Source organism: Vulpes lagopus, chromosome 1 (genome assembly GCF_018345385.1).
Source record: "Vulpes lagopus strain Blue_001 chromosome 1, ASM1834538v1, whole genome shotgun sequence".
Taxonomy (NCBI): Eukaryota; Metazoa; Chordata; class Mammalia; order Carnivora; family Canidae; genus Vulpes; species Vulpes lagopus.
The window spans coordinates 76,789,822-76,812,679 of NC_054824.1; the positions used below are offsets into that span (position 1 = coordinate 76,789,822).

General features: G+C 49.0%; 1 protein-coding gene across 23 annotated transcripts in view; it reads right to left on the bottom strand.

The window, feature by feature from the left end:
• Positions 1-22,858, bottom strand: part of KALRN (kalirin RhoGEF kinase) — a 661,253-nt gene that overhangs the window by 27,008 nt on the left and 611,387 nt on the right. For 10 of the 23 annotated variants that reach the window (XM_041763076.1, XM_041763066.1, XM_041763054.1 and 7 more), the window contains 4 exons: positions 20,075-20,313; positions 18,190-18,446; positions 14,474-14,597; positions 13,233-13,292 (listed from right to left, as the gene is read on the bottom strand). In XM_041763076.1, the coding sequence (XP_041619010.1) occupies positions 13,233-13,292; positions 14,474-14,597; positions 18,190-18,446; positions 20,075-20,313 (680 nt within the window). Of the gene's footprint in view, positions 1-13,232; positions 13,293-14,473; positions 14,598-14,620; positions 16,336-17,345; positions 18,447-20,074; positions 20,314-22,858 lie in introns of those variants that run through there. The other 13 variants (XM_041763120.1, XM_041763254.1, XM_041763211.1 and 10 more) reach the window with 5 other exon arrangements.

Here is a 22,858-nt window from a genome sequence, read left to right on the forward strand (position 1 = left end):
GCAGTGAATCAACAGGCCGCCCTGGTAGGAGGGCAGCTGCTGAGAGCGCCCTCTATCCAAGGGAACCGGCCTCCGGGAAACCAACTCCCTGCCCCTGAGCCTCCTCTGGGGTGGGGTGGGGATATGTGGGGGCATCTGGTAGAGGCTGCTTTTCCCACACCTAAGAGACCCCCTCTTGGTGAGGAAGCCCAGGGCTGTGGCAGGGGGACAGCCAGGGAACATGGTAGGCAGCAGCACGTCACTCATGGCAGTGCCGGGGAGGCCACAAAGGTCTCCGCCAGGTTTAGGCGAGGCTGAGAGAAGGACATCTGGACCATCAGCTCACAGTCAAAGAAAAGGAGATAAAGATGATTTTCTAAATGTTATCAGTGCTTATCACAGGGTGATGAGATCAAGGGCGGCTGTTCCCCAGTTCAGAAAACATTGTTACCTCCTCCAGGCCGCTGCAAGATTTTGCAAGATAGACGCCAGAATGGAGGCCCTACCCTGAGGATTTATAAAATGTCTGAATTTTGAGAGATTTTTTTTTCTTTCTCTTCTTACCTAGGAGTTCCAAAAATCCTTCAGTCAGTGTGTTTCACTTTTGTAATGTTTTTTAAAGGAAAAAAAAGGTGGGACACCTGGGTGGCATCTACTTTTGGCCCAGGGAGTGATCCTGGAGACCTGGGATCGAATCCCACATCGGGCTCCCTGCATAGAACCTGCTTTTCCCTCTGCCTGTGTCTCTGCCTCTCTCTCTGTGTCTTTCGTGAATAAATAAAATCTTAAAAAAAATAAATAAAGGGAAAAAGGGCACAGTTGGAGCTCCTAGACTGTGGGTTCCTCAAGGACAGGAGCACGTTACCCTTCTTGTACCTCAGACCTCTAGTCTGGCTTCTGCTGTGAAATGGGCATTTAATACATGCTGGTCTGTTGGATGAATATTTGATCTTTGTCCTCATTCCAGTTCTTCCAAGAATTGGGAGTGGCTCATAAGTAGAATCTGGAACTAGGTCCGGACAAGCTATAAAATAATTACCCCGGGGCATATTACTAATTATATTCGACCAGAACCTGCTTTTAAACACAGAGGGAAAGCAAACTTCTGGGAAAATGATGAAAAAAAAACCAAAAACAAAAACAATAAAATCCATTGCCTCTGAGAAAGGAGGCTCTCAGAGGCCTTCCACATGGGAGGGAATGTAAGCTTCAGCAGCAGACAGAGCACATTGGTCCAGGCCCCAAGCCAGACAGGCTCTCTTGCCTTGGACAACTTTCTTAAGCAGCTTAGGCCTCAGTTTTAGCTGTAAATTGGGGATAATTGTGCCCACGTGAAAGCTCGTCGGACCCAAGGGCTCATTTGTTTGAGGATTTATTGAGCTGCCCGTTGGCTGTGGTCAACAGTGAGCAAGGCTGACACGCTCACCGCTCTCTTTGGGCTGAACCCCGGGGGGGGAGGGGGGGAGATGGAATTCAGTGACCTCTGCAGTGTCCAGGATGGCGCCTGGCTGATGTTAATGACCAGCCCTCCACAGACACGGAGCCCTGCCTTCTCACTTGTCCCAACGCCCCTGTTAGGACTTTAGGGTAGAAACGATTTGGGAACGCTGCCAGCTTCGTCCAGTGGCCTGTGTGTTCCATCCTGATGGGAATCCACAAGGGAGTAAGACAGTGATTACACAGCAGGAGTGACAGGGAAGAGACAAATGACACATGGAAGAGACAAATGGCACGTTTCTATGTGAACATTTTAAGTGGGGTTTCATAAATCCGCACTGTGGTAGTACTTCCATAAAACAGCACCCCAAACTGCTGTATAGGGAATTTCTTGCCTTTTTCCTCTTTCTCATCACTCCCAACTGCATTCAGGATATTATTAAACACACACATTGTCTAAAAAGCAAATCTGGGCGCTGGGAGGCTCAGTCAGTTGAGCGTCTGCCTTCGGCTCAGGTCATGATCCCAGGGTCCTGTGGGGGAGCCCCGCATCAGGCTCCTGCTCAGCGGGAAGTCTGCTTCTCCCTCTGCCTCTGCCTCTCCCTTGTCCCCCGCTCGTGCTCTCTCTCAAATAAATAAATAAAATCTTTTAAAAAATGAAAAAAAAAAAAAAGCAGCTCTTCCTAGTTTGGATGTAGACGTAGTGGGAAGTTGGAGAGAAAGGTTGCCAACAAGCCTTCCTTGCAGGTTCTCTGTCTGGAAGGGGCCGTGGAAGGCATCAGTCTTCATCCCTCTGCCTCTGGCCTGGCCCAAGCATTGCCGATAATGGTAATAACACCAGTGATTCGTGTAACATTATCTAGTTGGCAGAAACCACTCACAAACTCCTTCATTTGCTCATCCCAAACTCTGGGAGCATGTGCCAAGCAGGTGTTATTTGTTCCCATTTCCAGAGGAGACAGGGAAGTACGTGTAAGGTCACAGTACTCCTTTGCGCCATCGCATTCCGGGCACAGGCAAGGTCTTGGAAAAGCATTGTGACACTTCGTCATTGATGCCAAAGGCCTCCCTACTTACCTTTGCCCCCCAACCTTCTCCGCATCCTATTTCTACCAACCCTCCCCTTTCAACTCCTCTAGCAAGGACCGAGAGCATGGTTGAAATCCACACTAACGCTTTTTCTGACTTTGACTCTGGATTACGCCCATGGAAGATTCCTCCCTCATTTTTCCTTTCTACTTTGACTCAAGTTGGAGTATGGACTGGAAGGGCGTCATGACAGCCTTCTAACACCGCAGTGGAACAGCCCATGCATTTGTCTAAGCCTCCCTGTGGACTATAAGGCCCACATGGGCAAGAACCTTGTTCACTCTAATTGCCTTGGAGCCTAGCACACTACCTGGCACAGAAGACTCCATGGGTATTTGTCAAATGAATCAAATAAATAAATAAATAAATGGGAGGGATTCTAATTTGGAGGAGGACAGTTGATGGAGTGTCTTGCCATGAACTTAGAGTGTTTCTTCTTTCCACCATTGGAATGTGACTTGCTCTGGAGTTTCATGAGTCAGTCCAAGCCTGAGAGTTAGCCAATAGTGATCTTTTCCCCCTCTCTGCTCTTCCAGAGGCTGGTACCTATGGCTCTGATCATGTGCTTCTGTCTATCATGACATCTTCCCTGCATGCTATCACCTTGCCAGACCCATGAACCCTTTGAAGAGAGTAATCCTTTTTCCGTGTTTTATGCACCATTTGTCATGCTGCTTAACATCGCATCTTGCACATAGTGGAGGGCCAAGCAGTTGAGTCAAATTATTACTATTATTATTATTTTAATGTTGAGTCAAATGAACTCATCCTATTCGCAGACTAGAATCTAGGCCCCCTGACCACTGTGTTTAATGATCATTGTTGGTGTGTGCAGAGACCTGAGCCATCACATCAGCCTGGGGCTGGAAGGGTTCATCATAAGCTACACATATTTCTTGAAACCTAATGTTTTCCTTCCTTAGAAAGAGTTTGAGAGTCCATGGAGAGTGGCAGATGGAAAAGAGGGGAGAACCAGAATCGAAATGGTTAAGGTAGTTGAGGAAAGATTTTGTATAAAATGCACACGCCCTCTCTCAGGAAGACGCAAACCCGAGAGGGCAAGGCTGGTATAGACAGGGCTTGGGAATCTGCTTTTATTTGAACAGCAGAGGGCGGCAGGTGGTCACGCTTGCTCCTTGAGGGAGAAAGGAACCACCCCAGTGTGGCCCACCCGCAACTCCGTTTCTTCCCTCCGGAGACAATTCCAATTGTTTTCTTCAAAACGGGAGGGCAGCGAGGTAATGGGAAAGAGTTCTAGGCAAAATCAACCAGCACTGAATAGCAAGCTGAGCTTTGAAGAAATCTTCAGTTTCTTTTTCTTGCCAGTCAACGTCCAAGATTCTGGCCTGTGTCCTGAGACTGAGGGCAAAATTCTTGTCTAGAAAACCAGGTGTCAATTGACAACAGAAGGAAAACACTCTACCCCATTTTCCCCCAATCCCTCATCACCAGTCACAAAACACGGCTCAAAACCATGTATCTAGAACGCAGAAGGAATCGAAATGGCCAAAAGAAACTCAAACCAAATGTTCTAAACTCATCTCAGAACCACCTTGAATGAACCCAGAATCTGTACAGTCAGCCTTGTTTTTCTATCCCCGTTTTGCTTTTTTCATGGGAATCTCTGTTCGGAAGAGGAAGGGAAGGGATTTTAGATGATTTTTAGTTGAGGGAATTTGGCAATAAAACGAACAGATATAAGAAAACCGATTTCTAAAAATTTAGGTATGATTTCCGGTTCGGAGGTTTAACCCTTTCTGTTTTTATTCTCGCCAAACGAGACATGGTTTTCTAAACATTTCGAAACTATCTCTACCTCTGCTCATCTCTAAATGGACACAGAGCAAGCTCCAAGACACAAAGGACGTGAATGCAACACAATCCCAGACGACAACAGGATTGGCTTTGAGCTAGCTCCTTACTCCCTGGGTATTTTCATGACAATCTAGCTCTAAGTATTTTTTCTTCCACGTGGCCCTTTGTCCCCCTTTGACCTGATTGTGATAGAAATGTTTTAAAATTTCCAAATGTATACATTTAAAAATTTATTTTTGTTCCTGGTTTCTAACTTGATTGTACGGTGATCAGAGGCCTTGATCTCTAGGATACCATTCCTTGAGTTCCGATGAGACTTGCTTTATTTGTACACTGTCCGTTTTTGCAAAAAGTTGTGTGTGTTCTTGAGAAGAATGTGTCAGCCCTGGCTCTTTGGTACAGGCTTCTGAATGTTCATGTGTCACATTAGCTGTCTTATGGGGATTCCTAGTCTGATTCCTCTTCCTACCCCTCCTCAGTATTTTGGTTAGAGAACATTTGGTGTAAAAATATGGTTTTTAACGTAATAATGAAAAAAAAAATCCATCACCCATCCCATACAACAGTTAAAGCAGAAGGTGGTTTATTCCTGTGCACACGCGGGTCTCCTGTGCTCTCGGTAGCCTGGAGTTCTGTTCAGAAGGGACTGGGTGTGTGGGGTGCTGTAATGACTTCTTTTTTTTTTTTTTTTTTTTTTTTTTGACTTCTTTTTATACATCAGATGTCCAACTTGGAAGTCAAGATCTTGGAAGTCCAAGATCAACTTGGATAAAGGCTTTATGGATGATTGCTTTGAGGTCTCATCCCTTAATGATTTCACCCTTTTCATATTCTTACTCCAAAACTTCTTTTTTTTACTCTTTTTCACTGACTGCTAGGTCTTCTGCAACAGCCCTCCAGTAGACCTGCCTGTCCACACTGCCGTTTCCTCGGGTTCCAGCTATCTTCCTAAAGTGCAGAATGAGGGGCACCTCACTGGTTCAGTTGGTTAAGCGTCCGACTTGATTTCAGCTCAGGTCATGGTCTCAGGGCTGTGAGATAGAGCCACGTGGGACCTGGGAGAGGACCGACCCTGCTTAAGATTCTCTTTCTCCTTTTCCCTCTCTAAAAAAATAAATAAGTAAATAAATAAAATATAAAGTACAGAATGAAACACAGGGACTCTGCTTAAAAAACCTACTTTTGTTCTCGTCGTCCACTGCATCAAGTCCAGGCTTCCTAGCAAGTTTCTCGAGATCTTCATAGTTTGGTCCCAAGTCATCTGCTAGGTTTTGTCTCCTACAGCTCTTCTCACACACCTAAACCCCAGCTACCCAGACCATGTGTTCTCAAAATATGCCAGGCCCTCGGCCCTTTGCTCAGGCTCTCCCTTCCTACTTTACCCTCCCCAGGACTGTCTACAGGTTAGTAGTCCAGCCAACCCACACACTTCCATCTTGTGAAGCCGGTAATCATGATCACAGGCTTCCTAGGCGGCAGGCTGTGAATACACAACCTTGGGGAAGTTACTTAACCTCTCTCTTCAGTTTTCTTATCTTTAAAACAGGAATAATGCTAAGAGACCAGCACCTGGGTGGCTCAGTGGTTGAGCGTCTGCCTTCAGCCCAGGGCGTGATCCTGGAGTCCCGGGATCGAGTCCTGCATCCGGCTTCTTGCATGGAGCCTGCTTCTCCCTCTGCCTGTGTCTCTGCCTCTCTCTCTCTCTGTCTCTCATTTATTTACACACACACACACACACACACACACACAAGCAGAGACACAGGCAGAGGGAGGAGCTGGACGTGGGACTCGATCCCGGGTCTCCAGGATCACACCCTGGGCCGAAGGCGGCGCTAAACCACTGTGCCACCTGGGCTTCCCGTAAATAAATAAAATCTTTAAAAGAAATGATAAGGGTACCTACGTATTGACAGTGTTGGGAGGAAAGGGCTCAGCAGAGCCAGGTACGCAGGGAAGACTGATAAGTAGTAGCTGCTATTATTATTAGCCCGGGGCCCGAGTGGGTGTGTAAACATCTACTGAATGAATAAATTCATGGCCCCGTGCCTTTTAATAGAGCACATTGTAAAGTTTGCTGTGTAATATGAACATTTAATCAAACCTGCCTCTGTCTACGTGACTGATGCTTCTTCAGCATGGGACCTGATCTTATGTGAGTTGTCAGCTCTCCGTCGTCCTCGCTGCAATGCTTTGTTAACTTTTGATAAATTGAATTCACTAGGATATCATGTTGAGTGAGCCTGTAGGCGAACCCTGATAGCCCAGGGTTGGGGAGGGACGGGGAGGCCTTTCCTTCTCTAATAGCTGGCTTGCACAGCAACTTCTCCCGGGGCAATGGCACCTCCTAATCTCATTAATGTACAACATATATGAGACGGGTGAGGCCTCCAGACTAAGGTGAGAGAGCCACGGGACACACATGACCGGGAGCATGGGGGTGCTGAGTGACTGCACTGGCCTGAGAAACCGATTCAGATATTTCCAACCCATGTGATCGGATCTCCTTTCTTGGCATCTGCGGCTGGACTCCTGAGTCACCGGAGAGGGGTGTGGGTGAGGCCAAGTCATCACCCCCACTGTCAAGGGATTTAGAAAGTTGTAGAGGAGGAAATTCTCCTCCAACAAGCAGATGTGCAGCAAGGGAGGGCCTGAACCTTCTTCTTCTTCTTCTTCTTCTTCTTCTTTTTTTTTTTTTTTTTAGGATTTTATTTATTTATTCACGACAGACACACAGAGAGAGGCAGAGACACAGGCCGAAGGTGAAGCAGGCTCATGACCTGAGCCAAAGATAGACGCACAACCACTGAGCCACCCCGGTGCCCTGGGCCTGAACTTTCTTAAGAAATTACCTGAGCCTCAGTGAGCAGACCTCCTCCACATTACGTGCCAAGTTTGGCCTCTCCATGCACCACAATCAAGACCTGCTCTCTCTCGCTCTCTCTTGCTCTAAAATTATTTCAACACCCAAGGTGGGGCTTGAACTCATGACCCTGAGATCAGGAGTTGCATGCTCTACTGACTGAGCCAGCCAGGCACCCTAGACCTGCTCCTTCTGTTGGTTGTGTGACCATGACCTCTCTGACACTGTTCACTCTCAGAGGGTAAGAAAATCCCATCTTCACAGGGTGGTTGGAAGGAACAGAAGAGATAACAGATGTGAATATGCAGTGGAAGATTTTCTTGTAATTCTCCCAGGAATGAGAAATGCCAGCTCTGGCAAGCTAAGTGCCCTCCCCTTAGTGGCAGAGTAGAAATCAATCTGCGTGTCAGGTCCGAACAAAGCCGGGCAACAATAGTGAGTCTCCAGGCCAAACCCATCAGATATATTACAAAGAAAATATTTTGTAAAAATAAAAAGAGAGGAATGCGATGCTTCACTTTCTTTGCTCTAAAGAGTTCTTTTCATAAGAAATTTCTTTTTATATAATGCATTAACAGGCATCAGTGGAAACACACTGGTGATGCCAGGAGGCCAGTCACCTGACTAGGGGTGTAAAAGTTTCCTCCAATCTGTCTGGCCAGGTTATTTTGAAGCTCTGAATCTGGGACAGGGAGCCAAAGCCGCGAGGTGGGAGCAGAAGGCTGGCTCTTTTAAGATGCAGAAGCTGGGCCTGGGGAACTGCGGGTATGGGGAGGGAAAGAAGGGTCAGCTCTGGCCACTCAAACCCTTCCAGGGCCGGGGGTGGACATTCCAGCCTGATCTCAGGAGGATGTGCACCCAGGCCATTCCTGGTGCTACTTCAAAGCACATTTCAGGGTCAAGGCAGAGAATCTCCGACTTCTTCTGTTGGAAGGTCTCCGTGTTTTCAGTTAGAAGTTCAGGAGAGCAAAGGGTCTCACTTGATATCACACCTTGGATCTGTGTGGTGCTCCAAGGATGCCACAGCACATACACAAACACCTGTGGCCTTGAGCTGTGTGACCTCTCAGGCGACCTGAGGCTCAGCAGGCCTAAGTGGCCCGAGGCTTCACAGCCCACCGTGCCCGGACTGCAAGTCGGGTTTTCTGACTCCTGTTCTGCTGTTCTTCCCATCTGGTGTTTGCCTTTGTGTGATTTTCGAAAAAAAGTAATCTCTGCACCCAAAGTGGGGTTTGACCTCACGACCCCAACACCAAGAGTCGGATGCTCTACCTGGCAGAGTCAGCCAGGTGCCCTGTTTTTGCGTGGTTTTTGTTTAAGTCATGCTTTAGCCCTGGAGAGCTGAGAAATGATATTCCTCTTTGTTGAGCTGGAGAATCGAGCAACAAATCCGCACAGAAAACTGGCCCTGGAAGGCAGGGCTTCTCATCTGCCAGGATCTGTGTTTTAGATCAAAAACCACCTGGAGGTGGGGGGATTCCGAGAGGGGAGCAGGGCGGCGGAGGTGGGGGGAACGACGGCCAGGGAAAGCCGGCATCCGCCTTCAGGGCACCTTCTCGCTTTCAAACTGAAAGGTACAGCTTCTTTGCCTCAGTTTCCTCTTCTAAAAGTCTCTGAAGGGGGTGGGGGTGGGGGACGGAGAGGAATGGGGAGTTATTGTTCAGTGGGTACAGTTTCAACTCGAGACGAAGAGAAGTTCCAGAAATGAAGAGTGGGGACGGCTGCACAACGCTGTGAAGGTATTTGATGCCACTTAAAAGTGGTCTAGACGGTAAATTTTATGTCGTGTGTTGTACCACAGTAAAAAGTAAATGGAGGGGATGGGGTTGGCTGAAGGCTTCTACACGTCCGTCAACTCGAGAGTCTGGGGTTCTTACCCTGACTGGAGATTTCCGTCCAAAGCAGCGTTGCCTTCCCAAGTGCCTTCTCCCCTCACCTCTCAGAACTCTCCCCCGCAGGACCCCAACCCTGTTCTTACACAGAAAGGGACCCCCTGGGCTGACCGTCCTGCAGCGGGCGTAATGACCCAGGGGGATGTCTGCATTTAGTCTGCGTCACCGATGAGGCTGGCTCCTTGTGGGACGGCTGGGGCAGAGATGGAGCTTTTTGGAATCGTGACAATCAAAGTAATTTGATGGACTGATGTCCTCTGCTAAAAGTGGCATCGGGCCTTCGCTTTAAAATTAAGATGCGCTTATTTAATTGGGCTTGACCTAGAGCTGGACTGAGACACCCCAGCCCCGCTGACGAAGACCTAAGTCTGGGAGGCCGGTTGAGGCCTGACGGAGGCAAGTGGGGCTGGGGGGCAGGCGCACGATCCCGAGTCTCAGCACGGTCCTCGGACAACTTGTCGAGATGGCGTGGGTGTGGGAACCTGCCCAGCTGGGTCCTTGCGAGAAATCCGGGACGGCCCAGGGAGGCTCCGGCCCTCTCAGCGGTGGGCGCCGGCTCACAGGGTGAATGCAGGGTCTGACCCCGCGAGCCCGTCTCCAGCCTGTGAGCGCAGAGGCTGGGCCACGCCGGGGCCGGCGCCGGCAGGTGGGCGGGTGATGCACAGCCCAGCATCACACCTGTCGTCCTCACCTGGAGCCGGCAGTCAGCCGTCTACGCCGTGCTGGGAAGAAATGAATGCATGGCAACGTGCTCCCCGAACAGCCGAGCGTTTGATCTGCAGCCCGACTGACTCTTCTTCCACTTGGAGGTATCTGTCTTGTGTCTAACATCCTCTTTTCCACCAGCTCGCAACGTGTCATCAGCACAAGATAAAGTAAGGGGAGCTCTGGATGGATCCCTGCCACGTCTGGAATAGTTCCCTCCGTGTCCCGGATCCGCAGCAGCAAGGGGGACTGGGAGCCAACCTCGGGCCCGTGGGCTGGGCCGAGTGGGGGCTGCGCCCGACTCTCCACGAGCGTCTCCCCACGGGGAGGCCCTACATCAGAGCACAGCCGCCTGCTCCTGCGGAGCTGGGTGTTCCTAGAGAGCCTTGGAGGTCAGATCCCCGGGGCTCAAGGGGCTCTGCTGCCTCTTCATTAGCTTTCGGGGCGGTGTGCGTCGGCCTCCGTGACCTGGACGGTGGGGCCCAGGCCAGCCCTGAGGGTGACCAGCAGCCGCCGTCAGCACAGACCCAAGGAGACGGCTCCTGAGGGCCCCTCCAAACCACCGAGTGAGAAGAAGGAAGGGGAGTAGCGATCGTGTAGGGACCCGCGTGTGGGAGCAGGAGCGCGGACGGCCCACGGGCCCGGCCAAGGTGACGCGTCCAGGCCCAGCGCGGGCCACGGGCCGCCGACAGCCACGCGACGCACATCCCGGGCTCAGTCTCGGAAGGGCGAGTGAGCTGGGGGCCAGGCGACCCCCGGACGGTCACCCAGCAGCCAGAGGCCTTGGGGGCCGCCTGACCCCTAAGCTGGGTCTGCTCTGCCATCCACGTCGAGGTGAAGTTCCAGTGGCCTATCCCGCGGGAAAATTGTCGCCTGGTGTTGAACACGTTGCCTTTCTAGGTCTAGTTTGTTAACCCGTGTCTGCAAACTCTGGGGGGGGGGGGGGGGGGCAGTGCCAGGACGCCTGCTGCCCCCCGCAGGGCCCTGGGCTAACCACAGTGCTCGGCTGCTTTCTCACCCAGGTCCCCCGAACAGGCCGGTTAGCTGCAGCGTCTGCCGCCAGGATTGTATTTGAAAACTTGGGGATCCCTGCGGGGGCTCAGTGGTTCGGCGCCTGCCTTCCGCCCAGGGCGTGATCCTGGAGACTCGGGATCGAGTCCCACATCGGGCTCCCTGCATGGAGCCTGCTTCTCCCTCTGCCTGTGTCTCTGCCTCTCTCTCATGAATAAATAAATAAAAATCTTAAAAAAAAAAAAAAAAAGAAAACTGCAGACGCGCACCAACACAATTCATGGCTTGCCTCCATTCAGCATGAACATCTAATGCCTTTGCTTACGCATCCCAAAGCACCTCCCTGGGACCCATCTCACCTAAGAACCTTAGAAATGTGTTCAATTCACAAAGCAGGGCTAACGTGTGTGTGTGTGTGAATGTGCTTTTGCTTATCTAACCATAGATAGAGTGGAGCATCTGATGACATCACTTAACTCTCTCCGTTTGCATTGTGAGCCTGGCCCCAAATGGCCCTGTGCCCACTTCCTGCATTAAAGAGCAGGGTGGTGGGGCCCCTGGGTGGCTCAGTGCTTGAGCACCTGCCTTCAGCTCAGGGCTGATCCTGAGGTCCCGGGATTGAGTCCCGCATCGGGTTCCCCACAGGGAGCCTGCTCCTCCCTCTGCCTGTGTCTCTGCCTCTTTCTGTGTATCTCTCAAGAATAAATAAATAAAATCTTAAAAAAAAAAAAAAAGAAGAAGAAGAGCAGGATGGGAAAGCTGCTTTTCTCTCCCCATTCCACCTAAGCTGAGAAAGGTCCCAAGTTGCCTTCTAGATCACAAATACACAGCTCTTCTCCTCCCTCTGCCTGAATTTCCTCTACTTGAAGAGGACATCAGTGAGACAGCCCAGCGAAACTTAGACCCGCAGATATAGATGTGACGAAGGGTCTACAAGCGGATACGTGTGGGCTCCATGGGAGCTGGTGCCTATCCTATGAAACACAAAGAAAGCAGAGGCACCAGTTTCCCCCTGGCTTCCTCATTCTCCAGGATACATTTAGACCACGAATGCCATACCCACTTCCTCCCACAGTGGAGCCCCGCATTGACCCACACCTGCTGGATTTAGCTCTGTGGCAATACCCACACCCACAAGTAACCATTGCATCCTGGCAGGACTCCTACTTTCAACCACTTGTCTCTGGCCTGATTCAACAGAACCGGCATCTTCCACAGCTGACTTACTCCTTCTTGGGCGGAGTGGTCTTTCTTGGGTTTTGTGGTGGTGGTTGCCCTAATATGGTGGTGGATTTCTTTGGGATGAGGTCAAATTAGAATAAGAATAATAAAAGTCCATCTGGTTAAGTGAAAAGCTTAGGTCTATAAAAAGGAAAGAGTTTTTGAAAATACTCTTTATTTTGTGCTTAGAGGAAATCTCTAAACTTTTCCCCTTTTATTGGTGATGGGAACACAGATTTGGAGGAAAACATTTCCATCTACTCTGAAAAACAAGATGGCAGGGAAAGCCAGGTCCAGGTTTGCTCTAATTGTCTAGGGTTTGTAAATTTATGAGGGTTGTCAGTGGCAAGCCATGCAGGAGTCCTACTTCTCTAACCCAAGAGAGTTTCTAGCCAAGAGGGGGAGGGAAGTTGGCTCAATGTTCCTGATGGAAGTGTTGGTTCTACTCCCATACCCCTCACACCCGATAGTGTCAGAAAGGTTCCCGACAACATTTTAGTCTCCCCATCTCTAGAGAGACCGCTGCTAATGCTACAGAGGGGAGGCCATTCCCAGGGCTGCTTTTGGTTTCTGGTGGGACAGCCACCACCCAGGAGCCTGGGGGCCGGGCAGAGGTGGGTCCTGCAGTGGCTACGACCACTCGTTGGCTCTCAGCCAGCCCTACACAGTAATAGGGATCAGGTCATTCACCAGGCCACACCTAGGCCACCCTTTTGCTGGAGCCTCAAGGGAGCAATACGTCCTAGCAGAAGAACCAGATGGAGAGGATAAAGGGGAAAGAAAAAGAGGGAAGAGGGAGGAAGGGGAGAAACAAAAGAGGGAGAAACTCAAACCAAAAGGGTTCTTTCAGCTGGGAATCAGCCACTCTTCTTAACGCCATTTTCCATGGGGGAAAAAAGTGCTCTAAGTGTCCAACAATGAAGGTGGATATTTTCTATACAAAGCCATACCCAGCAAGAAGGGAATATTAAAGAAGCATTCAAGAGAACCAGATGTTTTAGTTTTTTTGTTTTTGTTTTGTTTTTAGAAAATATCTAGGTCAGGTCTTCTATAAAAATTGAGCTGAATGAATGTTCTTTTTAAGTTGGGACGGGGACACCCAGAGGTGCCCTCGTGTCACCATTTATCCTTGACTGACCGGTCACTTCGGCAAGGTCACTGGTACAGAACACATTGATAAAGACAATCATTATAGCAAATAGGACAACAATAGCCGGTTCTACCTCCATGCTAGTATTAGGGTCAAGATCATCACACTCTGACTCCTCGGAACTGTTCGTCTCCTTGGAGGGCAGCATGAGGAAGGGGAAGAAAGAGAACACAGTTAGAACATAGGCAGCTCTTGCTCGAGAGTGAGGAGGACGTCAGAAAGGCACGAGCAATGGGAAATCGGGCAGAGAAAAACACCAGGTGCTTCTAGGGTGGGGGTGCCGATCACGGCGGGGGGGGGGGGAGCATGCTCTTTCGGGGCGGGGGGTGGGGTGGGTAGGGAGGGAAGGAGGCTGGAATTGTGTGCCGCCCCGCATTTCGGGGGAAACCTGGGAAACCGCAGTGGAAGGGGCAACCACAGGAAACAGGAGTGCTGTAGAATTTAAACTCTTGTCTTCTGTGAGGCTGGGCTTCCCCAAGGAGAGTGAAGGAGGGGATACAATTTCTTTTCCCCAAGAAGGACGGTAGCATGGGTTTTGGTTGTCCTTATTGCGCTCAGGAAGGGGAAAAAGTGCCGCGTGGGTCATCACCCAGCATAGTGATGTTCAGCATCAGCAGTCTAATTCCCACTGTCCAGAGTCAGGTGTTTTCCGGGGGCCCAACGCAAAGAAAACGGATCACATTGTTTCAGGATGGCGGGGGGTGGGGGGGCCCAAGGGGCTGCCGAAGCTTAGCATCAGTGGGTTCACGGTAAGGGGGGAGATTGTTACAAAACCAGTAACTTGGGCTTTGCCACTGTGCCTCCCCTTCCCTGCCCACATGGGGGCCTGAAAATGATGTCGTCTGAATTCTGGGGAAAAGAAATGAAACTCCACCAAGGCCATAGTGGCCCTGAGATTCCAAACCTCAGACTTCTCGGGGTTGGAGGTTTGGCAAGCACCCCTCACCTCCTTACCCCGTGTGTGTTTTCAAACCTAGGATACTGAACGGGCAGCTTTGAGAGCTTCGGTATGAACCAAACATCTTGCATTTTTATAAGAATAACGCTGCAGATAATTTCGTTATAAGGCATGTGCACAGTATCAGGAGAAAGGTATAAAGGAAAAAAAAAGATACTTACTTATTTGAATCGAAGTTGCCGGGAGAAATAAAAAATAAAAAATAAATTGATCTTGCATGCAAAATCCTGCTAAACTACTTCCCCTCTGGTCCCCACACTGGGAAAAAAAAAAAAAATCCCCGTCCACCCAAATTGAGATGCTGCAGGGTGGGAGTAGATGAGAGGTGGGACACAGCTCTGGAAGACCTTACTCACTTTAACAGAGACTTTGTTGCCCAGAATATCCTTGGGTTTACGAGCCCCTGTGGCTTCATTTTTACCCGTGTTCTCCACGTCTGCCCGCTTTCTCATTCGTAGAGTATGCCATGAACATGACTTCCTGTTGTACCAAAAAATGCACCAGTCAAAATGGCAGGTCAGGGCAGAGTGAGGCGGTGGGTGGGCTTGCCACCCTTGGGTGAGTCAGTAGGTGAGATGCTCCAGTCAAGCCCCAGCTTCAGAGGCCCAGAACCTGCACGCCAGCTCCTGTGGTGGCTGGTAGCTGATCTTGCCTCCAGGAGGGAGAGTGAGGATGGGCTCTGGCCCCTCCTGAGAGACGTGCAAGGTTGGCTGCAGCACTTGAGGAAAATACGAGGACTGGGTGATTAAACTCTACCAAGGAAGTCTTTGTATCCTACTGATGAAGCCTCAGAGGACTGAGGAATTCCCTTCCTGAGCAGTACACTGGATGGTGGAAGAATGAGGTGGGGCAGGGGCGGGGGGCTGAACAGAACAGAGAAGCGTATTTTATGGTGCAGAAACTACTGGTACATTCCCAGGACCACATATAAAGACCAAAAGGATGATTTTGAGGTTCGCATCTCATGATTTGCATCTGGGCTATGGCTACTCCCAAACACTGTACTACAGGTACGATTGTCTTCTAGGGCATTTGATTTAATACACAGTTGAGCACCACTCATTTATCTGGTTATGTTAGGATAAAGGGTTTCTTGGTTTATGTCCTCCCCATCACTCAGTGTTTGAGTAAAGAGCTCTGTGGAGCGTAAAGAGGTCCTAGAGATTTCCTGGTGGGAGAAGACCCATTACGTGCTCCCCTCTCACACTACCCCAGCTTCCTCCTTCCTACAAGGGGGTTGGAGGCTCCTTCACGGACGTGTAAAGAGAAGCTCGGAGCTGAGCTCCTGAGTTCCACGTATGTCCAGGGCTCAAAAACAAAGATGCCAAAAGCCAAGTCACAAATAGCATTGATGACCCTGAGCAGGCGTCATCGGTTTCAGGTGTGGTCACAGAATTTGGATGAAGTTCTATCATTGTCTGGAATAAGTGAGGTTGGCCTCCCGTCAGGGTCTCCTTGTCAAACTTAGGGCTTTGCAGAGAGAGCTTGATGAAAAGAGCCTTCGTTAAGGGAAAGAGGAGAGGGAGAGGGAGGGAGAGAGAGAGAGGGAAGGAGGGAGGCAGAGAGAGAAAGGGGCACAAGGTTTAGGAGGAAAGAGAATGTTCTATTATGTCAGGAATTTTAGGATGTCCTGAAGGTGTTTCCAAAGTATTTATCACTAACACACACGTTCAGTGCTCACCCTTCCGAATAGGAAAGAGCAGTTACAGTCCCATTCTCAAATTTGGGGGGGATGTGGGCTCCATCAGAAAACAAGAGTCTCTCGGCCAGACCTTCTCTTGTGCCTCCTGAACAGGCAGGCTCCCTAGCAACAGCAACTCACGTCGGTGGTTGTACCTCAGCAAGAACCAGTCATGGAGACTAACCCTAGACAGTATCATTGTTAACTTCAGATATTCATTCACCTCATAACTTTAACCCCCAAATCCACATCCCTGACTCAGTCTGAGAACACCTTTGAGTCAGGGAGGTCCATGCTGCATGTCCTAGGGTGGACAGCCCAGTGGGCGTGGGCGTGAGTGTGGGGTATGTTCCTACGTTTATTACAACCCTCTGGGTCATTCCATATGGTTGGTGAGAAGCTAGAAATGTTACAAATAATGTTCAGAAGGAAGACTCAGAGTAGTATCAGTGGCAGGACAGGCTCAATTTCATATTCTTCTTCCCAGAAGAAGTCGTCATCATGGTTTGGGGAGCTTCCATCACTTGGCCACGGGAACTGACGTGGAAACAGGGTTTCAGTAACGTTTATGCTGGAGACATCACACCCAACTCGGACTCCTGTGCTCAGAGTAGGCCCTGGGGGCGTGTCCTTCACTGATAAATACCGACAACCACTTCAAGTCTGTGGCTCTGCTCCCCCCTGCCCGCCCCCCCCCCCAACCCTTGTGCAAGAGGGGCTGACAAGGGACCAGAATGACCCATTTGTACTTGGATCTGGTCTCTTTCACCCAGCCTGACGTCCCTTCTCCCTTCCCTCCCGTGGGAGGTATAAAAAAGTGACCAAAAGACGCCAACGTGAGGAGGAAGTGCTGAGCGGCTGGATAATTAGATCAAGAATCATGACAAGTTAGCTCTGTAAGGCGACTGATTACTAAGGACTTCAGTGCTTTGAGGGACCTTATTTCTGAGGCTTCTTAAAAGGTACCAAAAGCAAATGTCTTTAGAATAAAATGAATTGGGTCTATTGTGCCTTGGAGGCCATGACTGCCTTCCAGCTGGGCCTATGGTTACCTAGCAAGGCCAGGGGCAGCTCGGTAGCCTCTGTGCCCTGAGCTCGAGAAAGGGCCAAGGAAGTACTGCTCTGCTGGTATCCCCATCAGCCGTCTTGTGGGGGGTTCCCTCTACCTCTGCCGTGGAGGGCCACACGGCATGGAAACCCCGGGGGTGCGGGTGCAGGCCAAACACTGCCCTGTATCCCAGTCATTCCTTTACGTCAGCACCTCAAGGGCACCCAGCTGGACAGCATTCAATCTGTATGATTCCACACCTCAGGGGTTAGAGACAGAGAATACGGGCTGCTGAAGGGAAGGCTAGTATTGGAGCTTTAGCGACAAAAGCGCTTTTTGGGGAGGAAAAAACTGCCAATGCATTCAACCGATTCCTAAAATACAGAAAAGGGGGGAGGAAAAAAAAAGAAGAAGAAGAATTGTTTGCACATTTAAAACTCCCAGAATAGTGAAATAGGGGAAAAAGGGTCAACTAGTCTTTAGCCTCATTAAAACATGCTCATGGTGAAAATTTATTTTACATATTTAAAATAGTACATTTAAAATTATTAGTTACATTACAGGTACAATGATGAACATTGTGACTCTCCATTTATATTGCACAACCTGACTTCATCCATATGGGGTTCTTTAAATAGTGCAAAATACTTTATACAGGAATGTGTTCGGAAGGGTCTTCGCAACCAAAATTAGGAAAAGAAATATTTTACAAATTACCATGAACATATATATTAAAGTGACAGGGAGGGGAGAAATTAAAAAAAAAAAGTTACAATCTGTACAGAGAAATTGCCACAGACAACCAAAAAGTTCCCTCTCTCCTGGGAGAAGCAGCAGGCCTCTGACCTATACAGGTCTGGCGTTTGTGCTAAGGTCATTTTTTGGCGTCAATCAAAAAAAAAATATATATATATTTATGTATCAGTAACTTAATACAATATAAATAAAGTCCAGTCCAGTGAATCCTGTGGTAGGTCAAATGGAGCAACAGAAGGCATGCCTTTTGTCATCTAGGGTTTCAGTAGGGTTCTTTTCTTAATGGGGGAGGGGAGGGAAAAAATGAACAGAAAATTATAAATGAAAAGGGGAAAAAAAAACAAAAAACAAAAAACAAACCCACAGCCACTACTGTCAACAGCATCAAAAGAGCCTGGAACAATCCAGCCTGGATGCCCCATGCTGCGTGTGGTTCCAGCACTCAAACATTGGTTCCGGTGGTACTGTCGAGAAAAAGCAGCAGGAATTCCCTAGCGTGTGTTTGCATTTTTTTTGTGTTCTTTGTTTGGTTTTGATTTTTTTTAATCCACACACTCCTCTCCCGGGGAAGCCAACGAGGCACTTACTTGATGCTTCCGTCACTATTTTCTGCTGCCGCCGTGGCTTTGGTGAGGGGCGCCAGGACGCTGCCCGGGACCCAGCCCTCGGCCGCGGGGGACCGGTCACTGGCAGGCTGGTACACCAGGCACATGTTCTGCTGGTTGACGGCGAGGACCTGGACCACCTCACCTTGGCTCACACAGATTTCGTTCTCCTTCAGTGCATAATAATCTTTGATCACGGCCATGGATGAGGTCCCGTTGCAGCCTCCCAGGTCGCCCTGCTAGGACACAAGGGCGAGAGGGGCACGGACAACAAGAAGGCTGGTTCGCACGGCTGGCTCCACAGCCCTGCGGGGTTAGAGGCCAAACCGCCCACTGGCAGGGTGAATACCAGGCAGAAGATTATCCTGAGCCATAAAGTTGTATCTAGAGACAAGCTTCGAAATTCTATTTTTTACAACAAGGTTGCCTATGGTAGGCAAGTAGGTATAAACCCTCTCCTCTGGAAGCCTCCGGAGCCTGCAACCTTCCCACCAGCATCCTCTAATGTGAGCAAGAGTGTGGCAGATGCACAGGGGTACAGAGCACCTGGGCAGAGGGATGTTGGGGCAAAGGTCAGGTCCGGGGCACAGAGAGACCCTTTGAAACATTTTTTTCTTCCTTTCAAAAAAGCATCGATCTTCTGCTACATTCTGATCTTCTTTGAGCCGGGAGTAACAATGAGATGTTTGCCCCGTTCAAAGGCAAGACCATGACCTACCCTGACCCAACTCCAGTGGGAACAAAACTCCTCTGGCCTTGCCCGTATTCATTGATACAAGAGGGCCTGCCTCTGTGGCCTTTTCACAGGACGACCGCAGGAAAGCTGCTTGCACACCTGTACCTCCCCCCCAGGGAGGCCTGGCTACCTCCCAGAGTGTGATCAGAGCCAGGAAATCTTCCGTAAGTTTGACAAAAGGCCAATATGACTTCAACGAATTCACGAGGGGTTTTCATCATAGAAAATCATTTCCAGGTAATGTGATGAAATAGGTCAAGGACAGTTATTCTAATACAGAATTGACCTCAGACATTAATAGCTGACTTAAAAAAAAAACTTAGTTCATTTATTATTAATAGTGAATGTCAAAAATCAAGATCATCTAATCATTTGGATAAAACAAATAAAACTGTAAGATCAGAACACGTGAATAAAAAAGTGTAGACACTATTCACAGATCCATTAAGTTCTAGAGGCAACTGGGGCCTCATGAGATTAAAGAGGTTGCTAAGGTCCTGGAACAAGTGAGCTGCAGAATTTGGAATGGGAACCAGATTGCCTGGATTCCTAATCTAGCACTTTTCCCACTTATTCTTCTCACACCTGCTGCTCTGTAGGGTCAAAACGGCTGTGTAGACTGGGTCTACAGTTCATTCTATGCTGCTCCCGTGGTGATGTTTGAATCGTGGGTTACCTGTGATAAACGTCTAATCCAAGGCTGCTTTCCCATTCACCCCCAGAGGCGCAGTTTCCCCTCGCTGCATCAGCCAGTAGACGGTGAAGGACTGTGCCGCAGCTCCCCGTGAGAAAGGGCCATCTCTTTAAGATGTCAGACACTAGAGTTGTGACTTAGGTGACCCAAACTATAGCTACTCTACTTGGTGTAAGTCAAAACTGCTGCTACGATATTACCTTACATTTGCAGAATTTTCTGCAGACAACAACAGCCCTTTAACCCAGAGTGTCTGAGCAGAGGGAACTGGTCTAACTCCATTTGCAGGGGAAGAAAGAGAAATGATTGAGATGAGGCTGTATTTAGTGGGTTGTTTCTGGTCAAAGGAACAGCATGAAAAAGAAGCTACTTCCTACAGTGAGCCTGGAGGTGGCCCCTCAGAGTGGTGGGGGTGGGGGTAGCGGGCTGTCACTTACCTTGCTGGCCTCAAACTTGTCCCCAGGCTGGTGGTAGTCAAACCCTGGACTGCCATTGGAGGTAGATATCTTCAGGGGTGGCAGTGGTGGGTTATAGCTGGAGCCCTTTGGAGGCTTCTCAGAGCCCGCGGGGCCAGAGGAGTAGGGCCTGGGGCTGGCTTGGGGAACCCTGGACGGCTGGGACCTCATCACGGCTGTGCTCCTTTCTTTCCGCTGATACTCAATGGGTGACTGTAGGGCTGTGGGGTAAGAGCGGACGGTTACTCTAAGCCCCGGGGAATCCCACAAGGATTTGGAAGCTTATTATAATGGGCTTTGTGCCAGGCATTGTGGTGATACACGAGGAAGACACTACCCTTGTTTTAAAGGAACATACGATCTACCGTGAGAATTCAGAAAGCTACCTTAATGAGGAAAACGCAAACACGAAGCGATACCCTCTATGAGGTGCCTGGTGTTGTGCAAAAGGAGGGAGAGAAGGCTTTGTGTGTATGTGTGTGCACGCGCACGTGCGTGTATGTACCCGGGGTGGTGGTGATAACACTTCAGACTCTGCAGGAGGTAGGCAAGTGGGAAGTGTGTCTGGGCAACAGGATGCAGCCAGATTACCTGTGGCAGCAGAAGGCCATGCGCCTCCGTGGAGGAAGAGGAGACGAGACACATAAGGGAGGTTATTGGTGCCGTGGTTGAAGGATCTACAAAGCCAGCCTAATGGGTTTGGGTGTCATTCTGAAGATCACAAAGAGTGACTGGACTAAATGACCTTGAACATTTTAAGTTCTTTCACCAGAGCCACATTCAAAGAACATTAACTTCGTGGCAGTTGGGAGGAGGGACTAGAGAGGCTGATTCAGAAACTGTGAGATAGTGACCAGCGAGGGGCCCACACAGAGCAGAGCCGGGGAGACTGTAGAATGGCTACAGGGTGGCAGGTGTTCCGGAGGGAGCCTCGACGGCCACAGGCCCGATGGGAGGGGGAGGCAAGGGCTGAGGGTCACTCCAGTTTGGAGACTGGGAGAATGGTAGTTAGTAGAAGTCCAGAGATAGAGGAAAGGTGTGAGCTTTGGTTTACAGAGTTTAAGATAAGAAAGTTCCAAGGCCTGGCCCGAGTTCTCAGGCTGGTATAGCCAAGGCAAAGCCATTCAGGGCAATGATGACTTCAAGGGCTGGCCCACTTTTGTCATTCTTATCAAGATCCTCTGTAACAAATATTTGAGTGGGTTAACAGCTGGTGCCTAGAGAACTTTCATGGACAGGGATATTTCTAGAGTGATAAGTATGTATTTCAGTAGGACTCAACACAGGGTCACACTTCTTCACCTTTGAGGTTTCAGGAGGGTAATATTGGCCCTGAGATGCCTGCACATGTCTCTGAGTAAAAGATGCCTGGCCCTGCTCTATCATCACATCCTTGTCCCTCGAGTGTGTCATAGTATAAAACAGGCTCCGGCCAGAGCTCAGCCTTTCTCCCTGGAGGGTACTCTGTAGGCATTAAATATTTAAGTATGGATAATCTAGCTCAGGAATGTCTCCATAATTCACTATAACTAAGAGAAAGGTCCCTTGGAACCATGTAAAAGCCTGGATCACCAACTACACTCAAAGAAATGCAGTTCCAAGTTTTAAGTGGACAGCAGAGAGTTTTGAAGCAGGCCTCATCACGCTGACCGTATGGATCAGACCCATCACATGGAATTGGGAGTACGACCTGATTATATGCAATAACCGTGCTGAAGCGTTTCAGAATATTACGGCTTTCTAAGTGAGCTACACAGAGGGCCTTCGTCCTTCTGCCGGCCTCAGTCTGCGCTACTCAGGTCTTAGGAAGCTGTGAATCTCAAGCCTGATCCTGTTTCTTTCTTTGCTTTGTTTGCTAGGGAGCTCGTAGATAAACGTGCGCCCTACCGCCAGCGACTATGCTGTAGTTTATGGTTAAAAGCCCAATATTAAGTTATATAGTTCTGGGTTCAAGTCTTTGTTTCATCACTTACTGTTTTTGTGACCTTGGACAAGTTTATTAATCTCCCTGACTCCTTTTCCTCACCTGAAAAATCCAGGATGAGAGGATTTACCTTTCCCTGTTGACAAGAGGATTAAATGTGATAATACATGTGCGCACATGCTTAGCACTGTGCTGGGCCCAGAGAAAGGACTCCATGTGTGTGCGCCATTGTTATTTCAATTATTTCCGGTTTTGATTTTTTCTTATTTGTCTTTTGTACTGAATCGATAAACTTAAAAATCTCATCCCAGCTTAGAACTTCTGATAGAAGTTCTTAACTACTAGAATGCAATTTAATGAATATATTTTACATATGTGCACTTTTTGTATAAAATCATTTTATCAACATAGGTGTTGATTGAAAGTTCTACATTCAGAACCTGTAAACTATATACAACTTCTGCTGCTATCCCCTCAGGGCTGGGCTGGTGTTTAATTTTAGATTTTTTAGAATGAGAAAGAACCCTAGAGATCACAAAGTTTTTTTCACCAAACTGTTCTACAGCTGGGGGGTCCGGGGGCATGACCCTCAAATACTCTGACGCAGTGTGAGATTGCTTTGAAGTTTCATGTTTATCTTGCTATATAATTTCTTTTCATTTGTTTTAAAGTAAATATGATGAGTGAAATCCCTTACCATGCAGTTAGCTGATATTGTCTACAGGGAGCTGTGCCATGTTTCCCCGCTTCCAGTACTGCTGGCAGGCACACCAGAGCACGTGCCAATGTGGGCAGAGCAGATCGTCCCTCCTTTTCCCCAAACAAGCCAACAGAGGCCCAGA